The sequence below is a fragment of the Halyomorpha halys genome, unplaced genomic scaffold (assembly GCF_000696795.3).
Source record: "Halyomorpha halys isolate HHAL.00 unplaced genomic scaffold, Hhal_1.1 Scaffold121.1, whole genome shotgun sequence".
Lineage (NCBI taxonomy): Eukaryota > Metazoa > Arthropoda > Insecta > Hemiptera > Pentatomidae > Halyomorpha > Halyomorpha halys.
This window is the reverse complement of record NW_027107242.1, coordinates 1,308,855-1,334,715: the sequence shown is the minus strand read 5'-3', so window position 1 is coordinate 1,334,715 and position 25,861 is coordinate 1,308,855. Positions and strand designations below refer to the sequence as shown.

The window sequence follows — 25,861 nt, the reverse complement described above, 5'->3', positions numbered from 1 at the left end:
TATATATATAACTGTTCATTTAATTGTACTTCTCCGTTGCTCAAATTGTTTGACTGTATTAAATATATAAAAGAAATATATTCCTTCTCTCCTCACCCAAAGAGCAAAATAATTGATTGTTCTGATTGTGAAATTGCACATCTATAATGATTTATTCGGTACGCAATGGGTTAATTCATGCTAAGAAGCTGGTAAATTATTAGCTATCCTATCGGTATGCGCACACTTGATCTGATGTAAATCATGACCCAGCGTATTCCATGCTCCTCGGAATCAAGATCAAGTCATAAATTTTCCCCTACAGGTTTCGGGGTTTTCATAATCCCCACGTTTTTGATTTGAAAATGTACTATCCCGTTCAACATGTGTATGACCTACAATGCTGTGGAATAGGTTTTCTTTATAATATTAATAAAAAAATTAAGGAATAAACCTTTGAAACACATTGGACCGACATTTCTGAATTTAAAATTATATAATATTATTAATAAAATATTTTGTATTTTTGTGACGTTGCGGCACCTTTCTTAGCCAGTTGCTTATATTTTTACCTTCACCCCAGTCGTGATAGAAAACTTTTTTAAATTGTACATCTCTTCACTTGTATAAATTTATATGATAAATTTCCACTTCGTCTATCTGAGGTCATTTCTGTTTATTTCGGGCTTTCCTTTTAATATATTGTTATTAATTGACCCCTGAAGCACCATGGACATATTAAACAGGTCTTTACACAAAGGGATCCAATTGATAAATTTTGGCTATTTCTTCAATCAACAAAACAGCCTATTACAAGCTTGTTTACCGATTGGTGATCACAATATGGGCGTGTACTTTTAGATGATTCCACAGATTCAAAAATAATTTTAGTTGCCAGTGACATCCTTACCTTTTTTTTAAAACTTTTAAGTGTATTTACAAACTAGTACGATAAAAAAAAGACTTAATACTTAATATATCTAAATATATACAATATATACAAAAATGAAAATAAATAAATAAAAAATACTTTAATAAAATATTTGATTTTCTTTAATAAAAATCAAGAAAGCAAAAAAAAAAACTTTTAATTTTTTCTTTTTAATGTTTGTTACTTTTCAAATATTACCAAAAAACAAAACAAAAAACAGTTATTTTAACTAGCGCGTTGTTTATAACGCATTGTTGTTCTAAATATAATTTTGGAGCAACCTGCATTTTATCTGAAGCACCTGAAAGATGCTTATCAAGTTCTATCAACTCCATCAAACCAGAATAGTAGAAGTGAAACAGGTTTGTAGAAGGGAAAAACTAAGGGTTGGAGACTCCAAAAATAAATGTACCTCTGACTTGAAATAGACACATACACAGCACAAATATGCTATGGGCATGCAACATCGAAATGCTGCTGCACACCTGTATTCCTTATAAGGCTGGGAGAGGTGGAAATAAATAAATAAATGAATACACAACACAAAAATATAAAATTATCAAAACAATGATTTTTATTTTAAAGCTATTTATTTGGATGATATTCTGCATCTTCTAACTTTCTTCGAAAGAAGTACTCACTAATGTATGACATGCAGCTGTAGAATTTTGATACTGGCTTTCTTCTTTTTCTGTCTTGAAACCGCGGAAGTCTTCTTTCGTTATCTTCGTTGTGAGAGATATGTTTTGCAGACACGCCTCCATCTTTGCTGCAACTTAAATGAAAAAGAAAAGTGATTATTTTGTTGGTTTTTTATCAAATTTATTTTTATTCTATATTAAGTTAACATAATTGTTAAGGAAATCAGACTTCGCAGTTATTAAGAGTTTCAACTCTTCCTTCCTTCTGAGTAAAATCTCTCGTGTCAGGGATCGCTTTGCCTATCTGGAACCCTCAGCTATGCATGTTAATGACGGACTGAGAATGGAATTGAACTCCATTGAAGGCCAACAAAAACGAAAAAAAAAATGAAGGAAAGAAAGATGATTTATCTGATGCTATTTGGGGCTTATTGGTCTTTCCCGCGCCCCAATATGAATATGTATGTCACTCATATTATTCCATCCCCTACAAAACGTATAAAAGAGAGGGCGTTATCAATGTCGTCAAGGGCGTGTTAATGAGAATGGTTATGTTTTGGTTTGTTTCAGTTCAATTTGAATATTTATTATTTATTCATGGATTGAAGTACCTATGTAAATAAAAAATAAATAAATTATTAGAGTTTTACCCTTTTTTTTCTAACTGTCGATTTAATTAGAGCTCAAACAAAGAGCCGATCTAATTTTCATCCTTACTATACATTTATAGTAAATAAATATTAAAATCACTGTGACTGTCGTGTTCGTGACTGATAATAATAACAAAGGCACAGGAGACATATTAATATTATAATTTTGGAAAGATTTAGTATCTTTTTTTTATTAGAAGGTTATTAGTAAAACTGTAATCTAATTAATTCCAAGAGGCAACCTTAAAAGGAACATAAAATAGCAGAGAAAACTATTTTTGAGTAACCTCTCATTTTCTATCTGACAGAATTCCCCTATAAATGAGTTTCTTTTTTGACCAACCCCCGCACCATTTTCCTATAATCTAATTTCTATTTTGAAAATACGATTACTTTTTTCACATAGTCCGTATTTCATTTTAATACTTTTTTATGTTTTGGATTCTATAATTTTTGTGTTTCTACAAGCATTCGCCCTATATTCAGAGACATTTTTTATATAAATGCTACTTGATTTTATGTATAGAATTTGTTTGATGTTCTAGTTTGTTGAAGAAATTATTTCGAATCTAGTAATTCATTGTCTGTCATTTACATAGTTCAATTAAGTTTTAATTTCGAAATGATGATCACTCATTATATTCTATTTAAAAAAAAAAAAAATGTAGTACCAATTTTACTAATTGTAAGGTTTATTTACTTCTATTTTTCTAATGAATTAGATTGATTTCGTATCCAAATCAAAAATAGATTGAGCCCATTTCATTCTGTTATCCACAATTAATGACAGATAAAATATCCAAAATACCGTTTTCCAATTTCAGGTGCCTTTTAAATATTGCTCTATTTATCTCAAAGTCTCCTATTCCCGTCGGGATTTTAAATATTGTACATAATTTACTTTGCTTATTTTCATTATATACATTTCATTTATTTATTTTTCATAGATAGAGAGATTTTATTTTTTATATTTATTTACTAATTCTATTTTATTTATTATTATTTTTGTATGAAGGTGTACAATTATCACTATTACCCATCGCCCAAATTTGTGGAAGATTGTAATATTATCAATAAATAAAAGTTTGAAATCTTTATAAAAAATTGAATAAATTTAAGAAGATTTGTTTTTTTTTTTTTGGTACGTTACCTCGGTTAGGGTACGGGAGTGTCTTTGTATGTACTAGGCGAAAATTATTCATAGTACTTTATGTGAACTTTTTTCAAAAAACTGGCGCCTAAATTTAGGTTACGATTTTCAACCACAACTTTAAAAATAATATGGATTTTCTTAGGCAATCTCAAAGCTAAAACCACCCTAAAGAAAAACATAAACGTGAGATTTTCATTGAAAGTTTGATATCCATTATTGTGTTAAAAAGATCTCATGAGGCATGTCGAACTCGCAGGAAATGAACTGGCCGATCGGACTGCTAGTGAAAAGTATTCACTCATCTGGAACGAAGTAAAGCAATCTTAACACCATCAGAAATATGCTAACTCCTTCTTTAAAGGAAATCAAAAATAGATGCCAGCATACGTGGAAGGAAAGTTCTGTGAATAAACTAAGCATTATAAAAAATTAGGTAAATCCCTGGGGTATTTGCAGCTATAAATGTTGTAGAGAGGAGGCCGTACTGACTAGATTAGGAATGGGGCACACGAGACTCACTCATTCCTATCTTATCACAAAATAGATGCCACCCAAATGTAAATACTATAATAACAATATGAAAACCAGCCACATGTTTCAAGAATGCACATACTTACATACGTGTACCTTAATGGTTTTGGGTTAATGCCTGACATATCAACTGTCCTTAGAGACGAAAATGGAATAATATAATGAGAATGTAAATTCTATATATATATATTTATAGAAATGTAATAGGAAACATATAAATTCAACAAAAATTAATGAACCAAAATAATGATAGATTAAATACTATCAGAGGTAAATAAAAAATAAACAGCGTTGATGACCAAAAAAGTTTTGCAACGGTGAACAAAAAAAGAATGATGGTGTCGTAGGAATAAGACTGTAAACGAACTAAACAATTGTTAAAAAAAAATTATGAAAATTAGTTACTGTCGAGTTACAGTCCAATTATGAATATTAGTTACGAAAATGGTAACTTAAAAATTAGTAATTTCCTATTCGGATTGCTAATGTGAGAGAAATATGAGTGATTGTTCACCAGGTAAAGGTTTGTACTTCTGAGAAATATTATTAAATTTAATAAATCATTAAAATCTCCCTCTTATTAGCTATTAGTTGTCTTTATCCATGACAAAGATTTATTTTGCTGAACATATTTTGAAATGTTCTCCTGCCTATCCTAACAAGATAAAATGGAATATAAATATTTTTTTTTAAGATTAAAGTTAATAATTGAATACATTAAAATACTTAATGCTAAAAGATGTATGAAAATAAAGTTAAGGTATGTTCTAATGTAACGAAAATTGCTTTATGACAACCATGAAATATAAAACTTTACAAAACCATGTAATATAATTAATTCACTCATTAAGTTACTTGAAAGAAATGTTTCCCGAGACCGTATTACCTACAATTATGGTTTATTCCCGTATGATTTAATTTATGAATGATTTTTTTTTTCTTGCTACGAATTATTTGAATTGGGACTAATCGTATGTTTTTTATGATAATGAGATAGGGGCTCTAATGCCGCCAGAATTTTTATCATTATAATAATCAACGTTTATCATAATAATAAATTTACTTTCTGTACAGTTCCTCCTTCTTGAAAGACAGATCGGAAGGCCTAGGGAGCCGAAGATAGTCATCATCCATACTGTAGATACTGTTGATCTTCTCGTCCCTCACCAGCCCCAGGTTGGACATGTAGCAGATAGGATCTGGATCGGCGAACTCACCGGGAGTTACGTCTCCTTGGCAGAACCTTGGAGTCTGCAGAGCAACGGATTCCATACTGCTCTCGGGACTGTTCTAGACATTTGTCATTGGGGGAAGAATTTTTTCACCATGATACATGTAAATTAATTTATAATTATATTATGACGGGAAATCAAACTAATTTTAAAAACAGCTCCCAACTGATCGTTTTCGAATAAACCAACAATAATGTCCCTCCCCCTCCCCGATTATATGAAAGTACTCAATAATATTAAATGTTGATTTTGAAGTTTACATCTTCTATTTCCCATGTTAGAGAAAATGTAGTAAACATTTTTTTTTATTTTTAAAATTATACTTCATAGGTGCCCCTAAATTAATTCTTTACTAGTTTTTGTCCTAATAGATTACTAAATACTGTCCACTTATCTGGGTTCCCATTAGGTTTTTAAAAAAAATACTGAACCACTCTCAATCAAACTTAAGATCACTTCACAAGAACGCGAGACCCTCATAATAATATGGTGGCTATCAAAAACAAAATGGCGGCCGGGTAGACTCAGCCTCTTTCAAAACCAATAAGCCTCTCAAACAGCAAAAAAACAAGTAAACTCAGCCCCTGGTGGCAGTCACGTGACTTGAAAGAGGGCGTGGCCTAATGATAACGTGAGCGGTTAAGGTTATGGCGAACTAAATTTAAATTTAAATCCCCAGGGGGTCACGTGACCAAATACTAGCCTTCCATTGGCTGCCTAATGATCACGTGATAGACCAAGTGACAGACCACGTGAGTGGTTAAGGGCGGGTCGAGCCGAATATTTGAATTCAAATCTCCCGCCATGTGTGACGTCACCATATTGCTGGCTTCTGATTGGCTGCTCACGGAAGTGTACCAGCTCGCCCATATTCTCACTACTGAGTCATATGAATAGAACTGATTTTTAAACATAAGAAAGAAAAATTACGTGTGGTGAAGACCAGCCCTGTAAAAATTCTTTTAACACGCGAGTTTTAGTGTTGTTAAAGATCGATTTCTGCCGTCATTTCCAATATTTGGTTGGTTTCTCGTCATGATATTACTCGCACAATGATGTTTAACGTTAAACATGGTTAGATAAAAGATGTTGTACTGTACGTTCCTTCTATCTTGCATTAAACGGAAAAACTTACGAAATTGCCTACATATGTGATACATACATTTATCTTAAATGACTGCAATATTATTTCTACATGAATAATGTTGAATTACTATTAAGTCAATAAATTTAATTACTACTTACAATATACATCATTTGGCAGTTCTCTTTTTCAGTTATAGTACACACTTTTTCTTCAGAGCTGGTGGCCGAGGACTCTACAGATCTATTTGAGACAAATTCTCTAATTTCTTTGTCCATTCCCACGATCTTGAACATTTCCTCCATCTCCACATTTTCGGTTTCCGATTCATCGTCAGAAGGTCGGAACACTTCTTCATAGCATTTGAGAACCACATCAGCTTAAATCGTTAAAAAATGGTGAAGTGTGATATTTTCATGATTATTTCAATATTAGATTTAATTTAAGTAGTAAGGATTAACTTGTGGGATGGTTTTATATACTATGGGCACTTAAGTTAAGAACAGCTCAGTTTGGTAACAACCTAGTATTTGATGAGTACGGACTGGGGAACTCCTTCCCCATTTAAGTTAGCTCTGACGGCTTACCAGAGGTAACTCATCACTACATAGGTAGGTTCCACCCTTAACTCGAGTTTTCATTTGACGGCTATACACTATAATGGGCTTCAGAATATTATTATTATTGAAGATAAAGTAATTGTAGAAATTCGTCGAAACTTTGAAGATTTTATTTTACATTTCAGTGCAATTTTTTTTAAAAATAAAGTAATTGAAAATGAAAAATGAAAATCTGTATCTTGACAAACCATGGTCAGGGATCGAGTACTTAGTATGAAAGTACCGTTTTTTAAAAAGCGGTTGTGCAAGGAGGTAATCTCGGGAAACAGACATAATTTCCCCAAATTAATAGTACCAATTTAACGAGCCTGAGTGGACCATGAAGGGCTTAATCATATGGTTGAATTGACTGTGCCCACAGGGTTGAATCATGGCTACAGTAAAAAATTAAATAATTATCCGTCACAGCCAGATTAGATCCTCGGTCATTAGAATTAGTAGCACAGCGTCTTACTGAGGCACCCTGCTACCCCCCAAAAATTAATTACATAAAGTATTGTAAAATAAATGTAAATACTTTTATCCTATCCTAATAAATTTCAATTAATTTACATGTCTATATATGTAGGCATTCATAATACGCAATAATTGCTCCGGTATTAAAAAAAAAAAATGTTCAGGAAAAAAAAATCAATCAGGAACCACTCCAATCTGTTAGGACTACATCAAGTTATTATTTAGTGAAATAATTTTTAACCTATAAAATAAAACACAGTTTTAAAAGATTGCTTGGAAATAAGATTAAATCGAACAATTGTAAATATACTTATACTAGTAAAGGTATAATAATATTAATAATAAAAAATACATGATACTTATACTGGCAATCATTGAATCAATTATTTATACACTTGCAAGAGTTATCTCTACATTTTTTATAATTGTTTGTAAATAACATTTTTTTTTCACAGTGTGGGAGTGACATTATTCATTTCTTGGAGACACGGAGGAATAAATATCGGTTTACCGAGATAAGAATCGAATAATTACAATTAAAGTAATTTATAAAAATGTTTGAATTAAAAAGATACTCTTAGTTATTTAAAAAGTCAAATAACTTCTTCATGTTCTTTTAGGTATAATTGATTTTGGTAAAAATTGAAATAATTTTAAAATATGTTTTCTTCTTTTCATCAATTAGTAAATCAACTCACAAATTCAACGATTGATACAAAGAAATTATAATTTAAATGAATATTAATAGGTTATAAAGTTTTAAAACAGGTCATTTAACCCTACCCTTCTTTCTAGTGAGAAAAAAAAAATTTGAATAAATGATAGATTATAAATGTTTAAGAATTATTATAGTTAATATAAAATAATATTTTATATAAGTTGATTGATGCACTGAGAAATCGGTTGTCAACAGCAGAGAATGCAATTAATTATCCCATTTATCTATTGATCAAGCAGATGACAGTGCACCATCTCGTCTTACCTACGAAATACGCCCTTGCCAATAAATCATCAACAATAGATGCACATATCTTCGACGAATCCATCGGAAAGACATACTATAGTTATCTATGATATTATAACCTATCCACTGAGTGCATTTAGATCATCAAATATTTGTAACAGAAACAGATGATGTGTAGCGATTGCATTGACACATGGTGCATACCAACATACCAACTCAAGCCTACAGTTAATTTTTTTTTTCGTTGCTAAAAGAGGCAATGGGAAACAACCTCAGTATTGAGTTGATCGAGCATTGGAAAATATACAAGCATTTTGTAATCAGCTATAAACAGCATGATCCATAAATTAAATCCACCATGCAAGCCAAATATATCAATCAATTTTTATATTTATAAATATATAATGTTTCATTTCTATGAAAAGTGCTTTTGCTCCTATATCGTATGGGCAAAGTTATATTTTGAAGATGTAGTATTTGATTGAAAATCACGAAGATAACTCTAGCAATCTTTGTAAGATAAATTTGGTTGAGATGGTAAATGGACCATCTTGTACTGTTTTAAATTGCTTTCCCAGACTTCCAACAACTCAAGATGCTGTACTCATTATTTCGGCAAGGTATAATACCCCAAAAATATATTCCAAAAAAGCGGTTGATTTATTTTCTAAAAACCTAACTCTAATAAGAAAATGTCAGAAAAGTGTTCCTCCCTCAAATTTACATAAACCTGGCTTATAATCTAAAATTCAGAGATCATTCTGAGATAATAAACTTCCAGAATATATATTTCATAGATCATTTTATTATTGCCTGTATGTTATTAAATTCAACAGTTTATTTTTATTTTCAATAAAATAAGAATCATTTACCCTTCCTCCCCAAAGGAAAAGATAAGCCGAAAAGGGAGTTGACTACGCACCCGGTTCTCTGTTTACGTTAAAGTTATGGGATTGCAAATACACGTGAAACAAAAGATGGGCCAAAAACCAAACATTAATAGTGTGGAGGTAATACTACTTTATTGTTAAAAAAATTTTTGAATTTAAAGAGACGGAGACACTGGGGACGTGGAGAGGAGTCTGCGAGTACATTGCCAAGGGAATTTTAACATTATAGCGCACTTTTTGCTAATTAAGAATCAAATCAGGTAATTATTTACCTTCAAACCTTCAAAAATAGATGAGAATAATTAGTTCTTGACCAGACTGTACATCAATAACCTAAAGATACTCGACAAGTGGCAGAGATGACCGATTCCTAAGCCGTTTGAAACCGAATGAACTACCGAGAATCATAAATATGGGAAAATAAGGACGTTTATAGACAGCAAAATTGGGTGTATTAATAATTGTAATAAATAATATTGGTAATACGTATATAAGTTTTTTTTTGAAAAATAAATAAAAAAATTAAAACAATAAAATATATATTACTGATTGAGTAAATATAAAATAAAAGCTTCATGTATAGTTTTTGGTTATAGATTCTAATGATGCTATAAGTATATAGTATCTAATATTTTTATTTTGTAATATGTATTCTAATACTAAATATGTAATACTGAAGACTGTCAGACTCTACTTTCATTATCAAAAAGAGAAAGGATCAAAGAGTAATATAGGTCGTAAACATGAGAGATGTATTAAATATCAATATTTATAAGTCAGAAGAAGTAGACGTAGTTGGAACTGCTGCCAAAAATGTGCTTAACCTAAACTTTAACTGAAGCGGGAACGAAATAAGCGTGAAGGGAAAGAAATTTTTGTTCTGGGGGGAGGGGGTGGTTGATATTATAAAATAATCTATATACCTATCGATGTACAGTCTACAAAATTAATTGTTTCCGCCTTTTTTGGAGAAGCGATAGAAACAATTACCGGGAGTTGACTACACACTCGATCTTGTTCAGGTTAATTTCATTATCAACCTAAAATTAAAGATGGACCAAAACTAAACATTGGAAGTGTGGAGGTAATAGTTATGTATTACCATGATAATCGGAAAATCTAACCATTCGAAATTTTAACTGGAAGGGAGACTGAGAATATGGAGAGTAGTCTACGAGTATATTGTTCACATCGTGAATTTCACTTTATTCTTGCAAGTAAATGTCAAACCTTCTTTTAATTAAGAATCTATTCAGACATTTTTAAAGATCTGCGATGTTGGATATCCAATTTATTTACAAGTAAGCATCAGTTTAGGTGTCTTCATGTTTCAAGGCATTCTGGGTATTACCGTCATTCACAACACATTCCTCGCTCAAAATCCATGACCAATTGGCCTCATTGTTCAAAACATATGTTACTTTCTTTATTTACCATACAAAATCAATTACTTAAAAAAATAAAAATACAACGACCTCCGTGTTGTATTATTCTTGCTAAAAATGTTGAAAATGAATGTATTTTTACCACTGGTCGTATATATAAGGGAAGAACATTGTTGTGCCTGTGGTATTTGTATTGTGATAGTATGTGTCGTATACATTACAGGTGTGGTTCTTCTTAATTATTATTTATTGTTATAACCTTTCCCTTCAGATTATAATTTGATCGGATATTAAGAAAAATAAAAACAATTACTAGCATGAACGCTTCATTTTAAAGAAATTTTATCTATTATGTTAAGTAAATTTCAATCATTTGTATTGTAATTCTTCCTCAATCAGTTTCAAAGAATTTCCTCTGATCAGTGTTAAATTCAATGTAGTGTGTTGATCAAAGTTTATTTGAAATATATAAAATCTTTATTGAAAAAAGAGTTATTAAAGATCGTTTTTAATATTTATGCTGAAGAGGTTTCTAAACAATCTTTTGATGTATTATAATTCTACTTGGATGATTAGATGAGAGGTCATAGAGAATGCAAGATTATTGTCTTATAAAGATTTTTGTAAGGAATGTATTTTTTTGTAAAAAAAAAAATTAAAATCAGAAGACTTAAAATAGTGTTAGAAGTTGTAAATTAGGCCAATACCTGGGATAATATTTCAGAATAATAAAAATTTTAGATCTTTAATGCATTTCATCAACCATTTTCAGGTTTACATGACAACGTAGGCTTACACTCTGCATTAAAGTGTCCATCCGTTAAAAATATTCTCAATTAGTGCCAAAAGACGATTTACGAAAAGTTCCAACAACGATATATTGATGATTATGTAGATCATAGTATAATGACTTATTATTTAAATTAATTATCTATCATGCCAGTAAATAAAAACAAAATGTTCTTCAGAAACACTACTTACGGAATTGAAAAAAAAAGTTGGTGGTTGATATTGTCAATTTTCATCTGACATCGTGGATTGACTTGTGATTTGAGTACCACATTATAAAAAATCTCCTTTGTTTTGGAGAAAAATCGCAGAAAGCGCACAATGTTGCCGATTGGGAAAAATCCGAATGACACGTTATTAATAATTAAATATTTTCATCTATTCCAGACTAATTTGTTATTGTTATATCACTTGGCTTCACTATTTATTTTTTCACGCACTTCTAATCTGACAATAACACCGAACAATCGATTGTTTTAATCATCTAGATCGTTCGGCTGTAATATGAATAAGCTAACAAACAGCCTAGAACCCCAGGCCTTGCTGCTGAACTGAGTATTCAAACTATTCTCTTCAAATTGTTATTCAATATTTTTACAAAGCATGGATCAGCTTCCATGTCTTTAACAGCTTTTGAGAAAGTGTTAGAGCAAACAGAAATGTATTTTGTCACGGTTCTGTCCATCATGATCCTGTTTTCAATAAATTCAAGGACAGAATGAAGCTACAAAATTTTTAAACAACTCAAGCTTTAAGTACTTTAAACAAAACAAATCTGATTGGTATTTCACTAGTTTGTAATTTTAATAATTTAACAAAAATAAAGCTCATTTACACAAAATAGATTTATTTGTATAATAAACTTCTGATATGATATAGGTACTATAATGTAGTGAGCACAGTAAGGCTCTATGATACCTCCATTTCAGTTTTACTCACACCAAAGGATAATAAAACTTTGTGACAAGCCTTATGACTAAACATAAAATACAGTGGTCATAAAGTTTAGAATCATTTTCAATTTAAACAGAAATAAAACCAGCCATTTTATTAGGGATGTTTCTTGATAGTGTTATGTTGATTCAATTAGCGCATTTGATCCATGTATCCTTTATTACGACACATGAAATTATTTCTTCAATCCTGTAATAGAATTCTACTTGGCAAATATGGAACAAAACCACTCTGCAACAAATGTATTTCCTAACCTGGGCCTTATCAATACTCCGATACGTCATCCCAGGGGACCGCTGCGAGAAAATTTGTCTTCTGTGTCTCGCCTCGGGCAATCTATTTCTATTTCCCCCAACGAATATATTCATGCAATCCAGTATTGGAATACATAGCAGTCAGTCTTCCTGAGCATTGACAGAAAGAATCCTTTTCCAGTCCAAGAAAATCTACTTGAACTCTCATGAGCTTGAATGAATGTTTTTCTTCTTAGGATATTGAATGAAATGGAATTATTTATCACTTTAAGAAAACAAGGCTAAAGAGTTGAATGTAGAAATCACTATGAAAATAAAACGTTAGTGGCAAAATTTTTACTAATCTGGTTAGGGATGGTTGAGGGTTCTGCACCAATAAAGTGACACTTTCATTCGACCAAAATATGGAAAATTAAAAAAAAAAAAAGTTTTGGGGATATTCTTTATTTTCAGAATGAATGTCTTTGCAGAGAGAAATCACTAGAGGTTATCTAAGACCTGCTCTTCTTTTCTGTAGAACAGGAGTTTTAAGGAAGCTTAAACCATTTAAGTTACCCCAAATGTTGCTTCCTTTTCCATTCCTAACAATCCTCCAACCTAAAAGAAGATGGTCTAGAGACCATATTGTAAAATTGTTACCACTGGGTAGTTTCTCTACATACCTGCAACATACTATTATGTTCTTACTTCAAATTTACTTGTTGTATTTTATGTTCAGTAGTAAATGACAATAAATAAAAAAAAAAAAAACTTACCCCATAATTCCACCAACTCCTAAAATATCGCATAACAGTAAAGGAGCAAACGAACAGTTAATGAGACAATAAAATACCGTAAAATTAAATAATAGCTATTCTACTGATCAGTATCCATCGTATTGATATACTCAGTTTCTGTAAGGAAAAAATAACTAGGAAATTTGGCTTAATCTCAAAACATTTTAGATTTCTAAATGGTTATAAATTAGTGAACTAGATGTAGATATACTTAAATATTAAATTGTTTGTATGTAATTGTGCAATAATTTTCTTATTAAATTTGTTGACTGTAACATTTTGTCAATTGTAAAAATTTTAATTGTAAATATTTTTATTTTTCGAACTTGATAATAGGCAGAAAAGCCCAAAAGGTTCCTATTTTAGAAAAGAAAACGAATAAAGTCTTAGAAAAAAATAAAAAACCTTTTGGAACTCAAGTTGTAGGATTGAAACTGTTGATTTATATTTAATCCATATTTGTTAATCCTCAACAACTTAATTAAAGATTTTTCAGGATGTATCTCTCCCAACAAAAGACATTTGTTTTTATAAAATACAATACTGTATAAAAAAGTCCCCATGAACATCGCAGACCAACTCTTGATTAATATTAAGGTCAAAATATGACAACAAAAATCCTTTTTCTACACTTTACGATGGCAATGGATGAAGATCCTTATTACCTAAAAAAAAATAGGAACATATCTGTTTAACGTTACATTTCTTGTAAAACCCTTAAAAGTTATCCTATTACAAAGATATCAAATATATTTTGAGAACACATTATTTTTTAACAAACTGGGTACTTTTATACTGATACATATATCCCAGATGAAGTGATGGTGTTGTTATATTTATAACTATTAATTTGGATTTTTAATTCTATGAACTATTTTCACTGTATATCATCACTTTCTATATAATCTTTCTATATATACAAAATATAAAATTTATCTCTTAGTAATTAAATAAAGTTTTTATAAGGTTTAGATAAAAAACAAACCACGATATTACCTCTGGTATGTTTAAATGTTGGTGCACTCTAACAGTTGAATACGGCCGGTAAGAAATAGCCCAGTACTGGAACAGACAGAGCCAACTAATGGTCACACTAGGCTTGAGTAATGTCGTGTCGGGAGTACAGAGCTCTGAAACAGGTAGATCCCCCTGGATATAGCGGCTTCCTCATCTCCTTGTATTCGGAATACGGCAGGAACAAACTTGGAATCGAAATGTTCGAGAGTAGGATAGCATAGGGCTGAAATACTTGACGTAATATATTAAAATTATATATGGAGTATAGGAAAAAAATAAAACTACTTATTGCCATTAAATGAAGTAGACTTATGAATTTTAATAATTTTCAAATTTCTGGAAGAATGGGACATGAAATCTAAGAATGCATCTAGTTTAGCATTCTTGGATTTCACACAAGCGGGACCTGGAATATTGACATCATATTTTTACTGCTGCGTTTGAAATAAATGGGCTTCTGCAATATATATTCTAACGGGATGTAATCTTTTTCAATATTTCTTTTATATATTTTGATTATGAAGGTTCAGGAATCGAAATCGGAAAATGTATTGTAGTTTATTTCCAAAATAAACTGGAAAACAAAAATGTTTCTAGGAAAGATGGGTTTTATCCACCAACGTTTCAAACAAAAGTAGTTGACCTTTTATCACTTACGAAAAAATTCCGGTGATAGTTGTCATACGGAGGTACTTGATAGAAACGGAGTCAAAAGACGATCTCTCCTTCGAAAAAAAAATTCAGAATTAAGTATTTATGTCCTTTCAGGGTTATGAATCGGATTAAGAGAATTTCTTAGAGCGTTTGAAGATATTTAAAAAAAAACCTCATTTTTGTTATGATTTTCGCTTATAATTTGAAAAGTATTGGTATAAGCAAAAAAAAAATAAAAATTACACGTTTCTTTAAAAGTAAACCAAATTTTCCTATAATTTAGATGCAAGTTTACTGGCGTTATTTTAATGTTGAATAGTTCCCGAAACTGGACATTTGTAATTTTCAGAAACGTGAAATTTAAAATTTTCAATTTCAATACTTCATTTATTGATAATTATTACAATCTGTACAATGTTGTTGGGCAATAGGTAAATGTGATAACTGATCACATTCATACCAGAATAAAAAAATAATAATAAATAAAACATAACACAAAATAAAATAAGAATAAAATAAAAGAATTCATAAAAATAAATAAAATCTCTCTCCAAATATATGTAAACAGAATGTTAAAAATCAAAATAGATACATGAAAAAAACAATATTTATAATAATTATAAAAAAGAATAAAAAAATACACATTTACACTCTTATATACAATATTAACACTATCCACATGAGGATCCCCGAGCCTATTCTATCTTCACGTGTGAGGTGCTAGTCAGTGGAGGCTGAGTTAGTGCGCTAATACCGGAAACACTCAACTTGGGTGACCATTACCACAACTCCAATTGTCCATTTTTATTTTACAATAAGTCTCTTGGCCACTGCTGTTTCAGCATTATAGGTGGATAGTAGGGATGGGTGGAACTGAATAAGGATTGGAATGATTCGAAAGATTTATGAATAATTTTTAGAATTTAATTGAATGAGATCAAGGACGAAAGGGGTATGAAGGTCATGGTGTAGTGTTCTATTGGAAACGTTATAGGTTGCATTGACTATGGTTCAAAGGATTTTGGATTGAAAGGATTGGATACGTTTGATGTTCGATGGTTTAGCTGTTCCCTAAAGTTCATGTCCGTAGGTCCAGTAAGGAAAGTGTATAGTTTTACAAATTAGAAGTTTTTTTTCTATCAAGGGACAAGAGGTCCTGCTGAGCAGTCGGTATAGTTGGCTGAATCGTCTGTTGAGTTCTTGTCTTTTAAGTCTAGTATGTTGATTACAGGTGAATTTTTTGTCTAAGATGAATATAATATATCGTATTGTGTAGGATCTGGATAAAGAAATGTTATTAAAAAAGACAGGCGGACAGAAGTTGTGGCGATGGTTACAGTCACATGGGTGAATTTTTATTCATTTACTTTTATCCGCTATTGGTTGTACCATGGCTCAATACAGGTGAGGGGTGTTTGGAGATTGGATGAGGCTGTTACAGGATTACAGGAGCTTGCAGGAGAGTATTATTTCTTTACAAGAGCTAAAGAGATATAATCAACGACTGTTAGGCCTTGTTGATTCAACTGTGGATAGGATACGTTTTAGGAGGATTTTTTCGAAATTTTGAGAGGATTGGAAACAAGCTAATAGGTCTATAGGATACTTCCTAATCCTACTGGATTAACTTTGTTTGCTGGTGATTTAAAGCCTTTTTTTTAGTGTTACACATATTTCCTGAAAAAAGAAAAACCTTTTAACTTTGCCTATATAGTGCTTTTATACTTAATTCATTCTGAAGTTGGTACCAATTTTGATATCTGGATGATCATACCGATAAAAAAAACCTGAAGAAGATACCCCACTTAACTTTACCGCAGAAGCAAACAATTTTTTTTCCAATACTTGATTAGCTCTTCGTGTTTTCCGATGACTGTAATTTTCTTCACTATTTCTGTTTTGTAAAAGATCAATTAGGGAGAGCTTGTGCTGCAAATAGGTTAGGAGATCGTTACACTGAGTGAGTCATTAGCAGCTGTATTGAAATCATAATCACTATTACCATATGCAAATATTCCAACTGAAGATCGAGTTTAGGAGTTTAGCCAGGGCAACTAATTCAACTAATTATGATTTAATATAATGTTCCGTGTTGAAACCACGTTGTGAATCTTAAATGACAACATTTATATAATTCTAAAACCTGCTGAAACCTTGATACACCTTATCATCGTGCTATGAAATCTTTAAAACCCAAATTGTTGCTTAAAATTGGTATAATTTTAGATATTCTAGGTGTTCTGATAATAAAGCCAATTATATAAAAACCGTGTAGTAATTACCAAAGGCAGATGTTAATATTTTTTCCTTTCAATTATTTATATATGTAATTTACGGTAAGAAAAACTATTGCAATCGTACGAAATTCCATATTAAATTTTTCGACGAAAAGTTCTCTGAATCCAAATAACCAAGTCTCGCAAAATGTTCTGAGAGTATGTGTGGGACTAAACTAGTTCAAAAACGAAAAGTTGTACAAAACCTAAATTACATATTTAATTTGACAAGTCTGTGACGTGACAGCATCTTCTTTACTATAATTATCCAACCAGAAGTGCTACTTTAATTAATTGATTTTTCACACTTTTTTTCGATTTTCTCAAAACAGCTCGTACGATTTTGATTAAACTCGGTGAATCCACGAGCAATTAAATGACTTTTAATATCAGATAAGCCTCGTTCTGATTGAAATGGTCCCACTGGTCTTAAATGCCATTTTTTTTTAAAATTCTCCTCTAAAGTATTTTTAATTTTGTTTATATAAAAAAAATAACCAGTTTTAATTTTTAGCAATAGTAAGCAACGGCTAAAAACAAAATATTAAATAATTGAATTAATAACTAAAGGAGAAAAAGCAAAAAAAAAGGAAATACCTAACCGGAAAACCCAACACCGTTCGATCTTCTGCATCAGCTAGAATCTGTTCGCATTAAGACTTCGTTATCATTTGTTAAACTGATGTTGACAGGAACGAAATTAAAGAAACCCTAAAAAGTTATATTTATACTCCATTATTTGTGAATACCCGTAATTGTTAGTGCCATAATTTTACAAAACAATAATATAAAATAATGAAATCCACAAATATTTTTTTTGTGTTTTGTTTTTTGGAGTAGGTTTATATCTTTCCTCAAAATAGGGTATAGAAAATCCGACAGAGGTTCATTTATATTAAAATTCAATTAAAATAAAAATGAATTCATTTTAAGCTATTTTGATAGTGCCAGAAAATATATAAAAACACAGGACCACACCCTTAAACAATGTTTTTATTGACAAAAATAACCCTAGGGTCATCAACGCCTGAAAATAAGGAGTTATCATTTAAACGCTATTGTTTAAATATTTTAATATTTATTTCTCCATACAAAACATTTGTATAGGACAGTTAGTTTAATTGAATTTTTTTTCAAGAAACCTTGACCATATACTTGTTTTAACTTTAAAACTTTCTTCAACTATTCGTGGTGCAAACTTTACACATGAAATAATACTACTGAGAATTTCAGAACGCATACTTGTACTGAATATTATGTCGCATCTACTTTTTATTGGTTTTATTAAATAACTAGCTAAGAGGAATCATGGCTAATTTTTTTATCATTATTTATTCTTAGAATCTCAATACTACCACACTATATGAGCCGTTGAGTGCCAAAGTGGTGGAAGTAAAACTGACGTTTTGAGATATTCATCACGTTAGAGGAAGTTCTATATCGGTATTGGTAGTGAAAAAAATAGGAGTCACAAACATATCAAATTATTTAAGAGCGTTCGATGTTAATCAGCTGAGTAATCAATTATTTATGATTTTATTAAAAATGAATTTTGATAAGGAAAGAATGACGTACACCATTGTTTCTTTCAACGGCTCATAAGTGATGTTAAGGAGCAGTAAACAATTCTTAACGTGCGAGTATTAAGCTCAGTGTGGAACGCGATGATCTCCTCCAAGGGATTGTTGACATAACCTTGGCAATCCTTTGAAACGGCTTCATCATCAGGCTTCCCTTTGCTGTCAGCTGGCGGGATTGTATTTCAAAAGGGCGTTCACTCTCCTCCCTGAATTCCCTTTAAATGAGGATCAATGCTAAGTATAATAAGGAGGTAAACAATATTGTTGAGCTCAACATTCCTGCAAATCAAGTGTCCTCTTTGGGAAGAGGGAGAATAGGAGAAACATACGAAAGTGATGTAGCATGATATGTAAAATGATATGGCATAGGAATTATTGTATTTACGTTGGGACAGTCATATACATAAATCTTCCTGGCCCAGTACACATGAGCTCTTATGGTCATTTGCTTTCGAGAGAGATTTTCTTTAATATAAACATGAAATTGTAGGGTTGATTTCAAAAGATTAAAGAAGAAAATCATACGAAAAGTATGTCAGAAATAATTACCTGTCATCGTTTTGCCCAATTTAGATATATATCTTCAGGTCCAAGGATCTCAAGTTGAAAATTTTCTCTTTTATTTTTTTACAATATGCATATCATTTTAATAAAAACAAAACTTTTTTTTTATGAATATAAATTTAATGAGTGTTTTCTTCTACTATGCATATATTTCCATTCGTCTCTCTCTGCCACCTTCTGTTCGTCAAGGCTTATGCTATTTTGACTTAAAACGTTTTGAAAAATGTTCTCAATAATGTTATTAGAGTGTTGGTTTCGAATTTCAAGTTTGTGACTTATATTTTGTTCTGAGAGTTTAATAAAAAAATTTTTTTTAATTATTTATTTAATGTAATTTACAACTGTACAAAATAATACAATAGGTAAATATGTTGTATGTTTCATATACACTTGAAAATCTTGGGAAGGAACCACCCATTGGTGGTATTTCAAACATTAATTTAAATTAGAAGGCCCCGTGGCCATCTTCTTTTCAGACGTCTCGGAGGATTATCAGGGATTGTTAAGTATGAAAGATTAAGGCTTAATGGGTTAGGATGGTTAAGGAGTTTGGAATGAAAAGACGCATATCTGTTTTGGGTCAAATCTGCAACGAATGGGATGTTAAGGTCTTTGTGAATGAGTTTATTTGTGACATAATAAGGAGCATCAAGGATTTTACGTAGGATTTTGGATTGTAACGATTGGATTTGGGAAGAATTTGATGGTTCGGTGGACCCCCAGAGCTCAATTCCATATCCAAATTGGTTTGATTATCGTAGTGTATACTAATTTTTTGTAGTGAATGGGAAGTTTAGAGCGTTTGTCAAGTAAGTGTTGTAGCAATCGGAATCTACGAGCAGTTTCTTGTCGTTTCAGCCTTGTGTGTGGATTCCAAGTAAGTCTCTTGTCAGGATAGAGTCCTAAGTATCGAATCTGTCCAACATGCGTTAGTGGAGTATTTATAAAGGATACTGTAAGACAGGAGGGCAGGGGTTTACGACGGAGAGTAAAGGTGATCTGGTGGGATTTGTCAGGATTTATTTTGATTCTCCAGTTTTTACACTATTTTTCAATAGATGTTATGTGTGCCTGTATTGTTTGTGATGCATTAGTTGGGTCGTTGCTTACAGAAAGTATACATGTGGCATCAGCGTATATTGTTAGGACTGTGTTAGGGTGGGTTGGGAAGTCAGCTGTATAAACCGTATAAACAATGGGACCTAAGATACTACCTTGAGGAACACCGGTGGACTGAGAAAAGAGAGATGAGTAGGCTAAGTTATGATTTACTTTAAAGGTTCTATCAGTGAGGTAGGAGCGGATTATAAGGAATTAATAAAAGTAAAAAAAAAATTATTATTTTAAAACCTATAATTATTTGACATAATACCTTCATCATTTATATTGTATTGAAGGATAAATCACCTATAATTTGCATTAAAATTATGTTTCACCACTCCGTTTTTAGTGTGAATCAAAGCTATAAAACAGAATGTAGTCTAGTCAAATTATGAAATAAAATTTCTTAAAATCGCTGACTTTTTTTTTTTTTAATTTCAACTTTATGTCCTCAAAAGTAAGATATGTGTTTCTTCAAAAATGGCTAGTCAGCAAGTACAGGAATCTGTGGTGGTAGTGGTGACAGTTGTAGGGCAGTGGCCCTAAATTGCAATCCGGTGAAAATATTCTCACGTAGCTGTACAGTCACGGAATATTTTTGCCTTTTTGAAGTTAAGATTAAGAGGGCATCATAAAATGGTTATCCTTCACCCCGACTATATAAAATAAAAAAAACGAAAAAATTGACGGATATGTAAATTCGACAGACCTAATTTATTCATTTTTAACTTGGTGTAAAATAAATATCAGAAGTTATTTAAATAATTTATGGTTTTAATTTATAAGTGGAAAGGAGTAAATAAGTGAACAAAATGCCGTGCTACTTACTCCCAGAAGCTGGGTTCGAATCCGGCTGTAGCAAATAATTATTCAGTTACTGAAGCCGTGAGTCAACCTTGTAGATTCGTAAGTCCTACAAGGACACACCCAGCCAAGTTGTGAATAACCTTAATTGGGGGGAAAAACGGTGGTTGAGCGTGATATTGAAAAATTACCCTCTTACTCAACCGTTGTTCATAAAGTAGTACTTCCTCACAACGTACTAAGCCCTGAACCATATGCGTTGTAACAGTACAGTTTTTTTTTTTCAATTTATTTTTTAAAATATTTTCAAGATAAAAGGGAAGTCGAAAAGTTTAAATTTGCAATCAACGCCATAAAAAAAAAACTGAACCAATTTTCTGAGCTTCTCCTAAACATTCCCTGTAGAATAGAACAAAATTATATTATGATAAATAGTTTGAAAAAAAACAATTGAACCTAAATTCAACAAATAAATAGGTCAGATTAAGTTATAAACAATTATTCAAATTAAAAAATACAATAATGACGCAATGCAGTTTTAATACAAATTTATCGAAATACAAAATACAAAATTTCGAAAATACGTATATAACAATAATCATTTATATTGCATAATAATAACAAAAATTAAACATAGTTTTCTTTTTTGTGTTGTTATATGCTAAAAAATGTATTCTGTTGCATTAAAAATAATAATAATAAAATTGATATACATATTTTATACAACACATGAGTGTGCTTGATAATGTATTTAATATAAATGTTTTAATGCGGAGGTTAAATAAATACGAATAATTACTTATTTTATTTTACTTTTTAATGTTTTGAATAAGGGTGACGGTTGCTACGGCGCGTGGTAACGCGCCTGTCTACCAACCCAAATATTGCGAGTCGAGTCCCCGGCCTTATCCGGGATGTTTTCAAGCTTATAACTATACAATACTCACTCACAACCTCCCTACGGGTATTTATCAGTCAATAGGTGGCATTCACGAAAATGGGCGTAGGAGTGACGGACCCACCCTATGAAAACCACGTCAAGAAACGAGCGATGTATTTCCTAAGTACGTCGCGAGGCCTTGGATTTCCACAATCTGTTTCAGAAATAAACAATGTTATGAATAATTGACTGATGTATTGACTTGTTGCCTAGTATTTTGTATGGGGGCTATCTCTAAAAACAAATAAATGAAAAAAAATTATAAATTTAATAAATACATTTATAAATACGAAACTTATAACTTTTTCCTCAAAATCATAGCTTGCAAAACAATAAGTATATATGTTTTTTCCATAACTATGATGTACCCAGTATAACATAATGTAATCAATAAAACAGAAAAGATTTGAGCTTAGGTACTGCCTGCTGCTTCTGATAAAGTGCTCCTACGACCAAACAAAGCATTCAACCTAAAACCGACAGCTAAAGAGCTGAATCAATATTGGGTTTGAAACGTTGGCTATTATCTCAACGAGGCACTAGTGCTGGTCAGTGTTGATTGCTCAACAGGAATTTGGGAACTTTGACACAAGAATCAAGTTGTTAGGATTTTTATGATTTTCATAACGAGTACAATTACATTTTGACAGTTTTTACAACTATAATAACGGCATTAAAATCGATCGATTTTGGACTTCTTTAGGTATTTAATTCTTTCTGATTATACTCACTGAAGTGATGCTCACTTATTAAATATCTTATTATAATCGTTTGTATTGTAAAATAAGACAAAATAAAACTACGCAAGCATTAAAGTTTTATTTTGTCATATTTTACTCTTTTTTTTTTCTAAATTGAAAAAAAGTGATATAAATTTAAGAGCATCAAAGAATAAAAAAATATATATTAAGAACTTGATGATCAGTCAATAGAAACCAACTATATTGAGGCGAATTTTCGTCTATTTATTTTTGCTTAGTCATGCCTTAGATTAAAAAAAAAGTTTATCTATTTGAAAATATGCATACTTCATAAAACTACTGCAGTCATTTTTGACACTCTTTAAAAGCATATTTTGCTTGTAAAATTATTGGTGGATCTAAAATAACCCAAACAGTTAGTTTCCATCAAGTTCATCACGGTTAAGTAAGTCAAATAAAATATTTATATGATTTATGAAAACATAACAGGTCCCTAATAAGACATAATATCCAATTACTTTTTCCAGTCGAAAATATTAACTTCACATCAAAACTATATCGCGATCATATATTTTTAACAAAATAAAGAAAACCAGGAATTAGTTACAAATACGAAAACGAGATTATATTAATATATCAAGTAAATTCTATAAAATCTTGTAAAAATAAAAACGTATAAAAATATTGTTATCTAAATTGTTTTAAAATTCTACGGTTAAAGCATGCAACAAACAGATGATCTTGAGGACTTCCAGTAAAAAAAAAAAAGAAGAGAAATAAAATTACACCCAATATATATCTTAATAAAAGTAAGTATATATATAGAGAGAGAGAGGTTTGAAGGGGGTATGGTCTTACAAACGCGGTTTATAGTGGCAACAGAAAACATGTACATAGCCCAACTGTCTGTTGGAGGCAACTCACAGATCGGACGGCGTAGGAGTTGCCCACGCTCCGTACACCTTCATCGTTAAGATATATGTATATCTGTATTTATTTTTATTTCTCCACAATTCTCTATTATTTACATGTATTAACCTTTATTGTTAATCCAATTTAATTGAAATAATATTTTACCGTTACACTTTACAGTTTAAAGTTCTAAATAATACTTTTGAATTTCGTAATGTAACATTTATATAAATTTATTTCATCAATTTGGTAATAAAGCTAATTAATAACCGATACCTCTTGTAAACATCCAATTACTTGTGAATTCGTTGACACTCACAGTTATCAGCGGCCGAATTTCATTTGTCAACCATTCCAATTAAGCTAAATAACAGTAATTTAATTTTCGAGATGTTATATAACAGTTATGGGCTCATCAATGACCGTTATGGGATGATGGACCTAATAAAGTCTATTATTCATCAGGAGTTTAGGTAGAAAGTGTTCCTGCAGCGAATTTTTCTTCAATCGACAAATAAGTTTTTCTATAATTAGTTATTCTCTTTAGTGGATCTATAAGTAAATATATCTATTTTCCATGTTACGGATATAATTTGTTGGACATACACTAAATTTATATATCTATATTTTATACTTATTATATTTAATTACAATTGATTAACTTTCATAGACCACGATGTGAAGTAAAACATTCTGTATAGAAATATAATTAACCGTCTTCAAACAAGGATAAAGTTTTTAAATATTATAGTTAGACATATTTAAATAAATAAATAAAACAGCTCTTTCACTCTTAATCACCCGAGTGGCGGCATAATTCCAAGGTTTATTTATGAAGAATAATTCCCAAAACAAAACTTTGTAAATTTGATTGATGTAATATTATTTGCACTACAACGATTAGGTGTTTATAAATTAAAAATAATATATATTTTTTAACTATAAGTCCTCAGGGAGCTCTTTGTTTTATCGCTTAAACTATTCCAGAACAGATAAAGACACATTAAGACTTAAAAACTAGTTTATTCGTGATCAAACTAGTTGGTACTATCTCTTTGGATTCCTTCAAGTCCAGCCGTAGAATAACAAGTATTTATGATGCGAAAATATGCTTTTAAAGAATGTCAAAGGTGTCTGCAGTAGTTTTATAATGTATAATGTATGTAATATGGAAGCGGATTCTAATTTGAAAGAAAGATGAGCAATTTAATAAATTTTAACAATGATTCACGACTTTTTGATGTTCTTAGCTCTTTGTGCGTTACAATACAGAGTAAATTAATTGTTGCTAAGGATGGTGAATTTATACAATAGTGATATTCATGATCTTTAGTTTAACATGTTAACATGCGTGTTAAATGGAAAAACTCATGTTAAATAGAAAAAAATTGCCTTCTTTTGCCATGGTAAAACGAAATAACATGTAACATGGCTGAGAGTCTGTTAAATGGAGAATGACGTCACATAATAGACCAGTTGAGCTCGCCACCATTTTTGTTTGTTGTGTTAGGTTCTTTCTTTCGTGTTTGTGCTAGTTATTATTTTATACCCCTGTTATTAAATCACAATGGATAACTTTAATAATACAACGGAGAAAAATCAGAAGAGGTATTATCAGACTACCTTGTGTTGGATAGGGAGCGATTTGAAAAGAGAAGAGGAGAAGCTTCATAAAATCAAAATACAAAAAAAATTAAAACTAGACCTTTTAAAGAAGTCCGATTGGCAAAATAATGGAACTTAAAAATATTTATAATTATGTATGTATTATTTATGTATCATTAATTAAATAGAGCAATTATACTTTATAAAAAGTGGAAATCATTTAAGACCTCAGCAACCCCTCTCTCCCTCAAATAGATGTAAGCTTTTCATTTCTGTTCACGATTGATATTATGTTAAATCAACACATTTCAAATACTTTTTTACCTCAATATCTCATAATCTAATAAAATTTGACACCAAAGTAGTTTCCATAAAGCTTCCTGGCACCTAAGAGCAACATCTAAGTTTTATTCAATTA

At 30.9% G+C, this 25,861-nt stretch overlaps 2 protein-coding genes across 3 annotated transcripts in view; one reads left to right on the top strand and one right to left on the bottom strand.

The window, feature by feature from the left end:
* The window catches only part of Nmdar2 (NMDA receptor 2), a gene marked incomplete at its 5' end in the record, with an annotated part of 971,135 nt that overhangs the window by 761,540 nt on the left and 183,734 nt on the right, over positions 1–25,861 (top strand).
* LOC106678073 (uncharacterized) lies at positions 1,462–8,435 on the bottom strand. The gene is made up of 4 exons (XM_014416369.2): positions 8,260–8,435; positions 6,363–6,580; positions 4,949–5,175; positions 1,462–1,685 (listed from the first exon to the last, which is right to left on the bottom strand). Exons 1-4 carry the CDS (start codon positions 8,321–8,323, stop codon positions 1,496–1,498), a joined length of 699 nt encoding a protein of 232 aa, XP_014271855.1. The 5' UTR covers positions 8,324–8,435; the 3' UTR covers positions 1,462–1,495.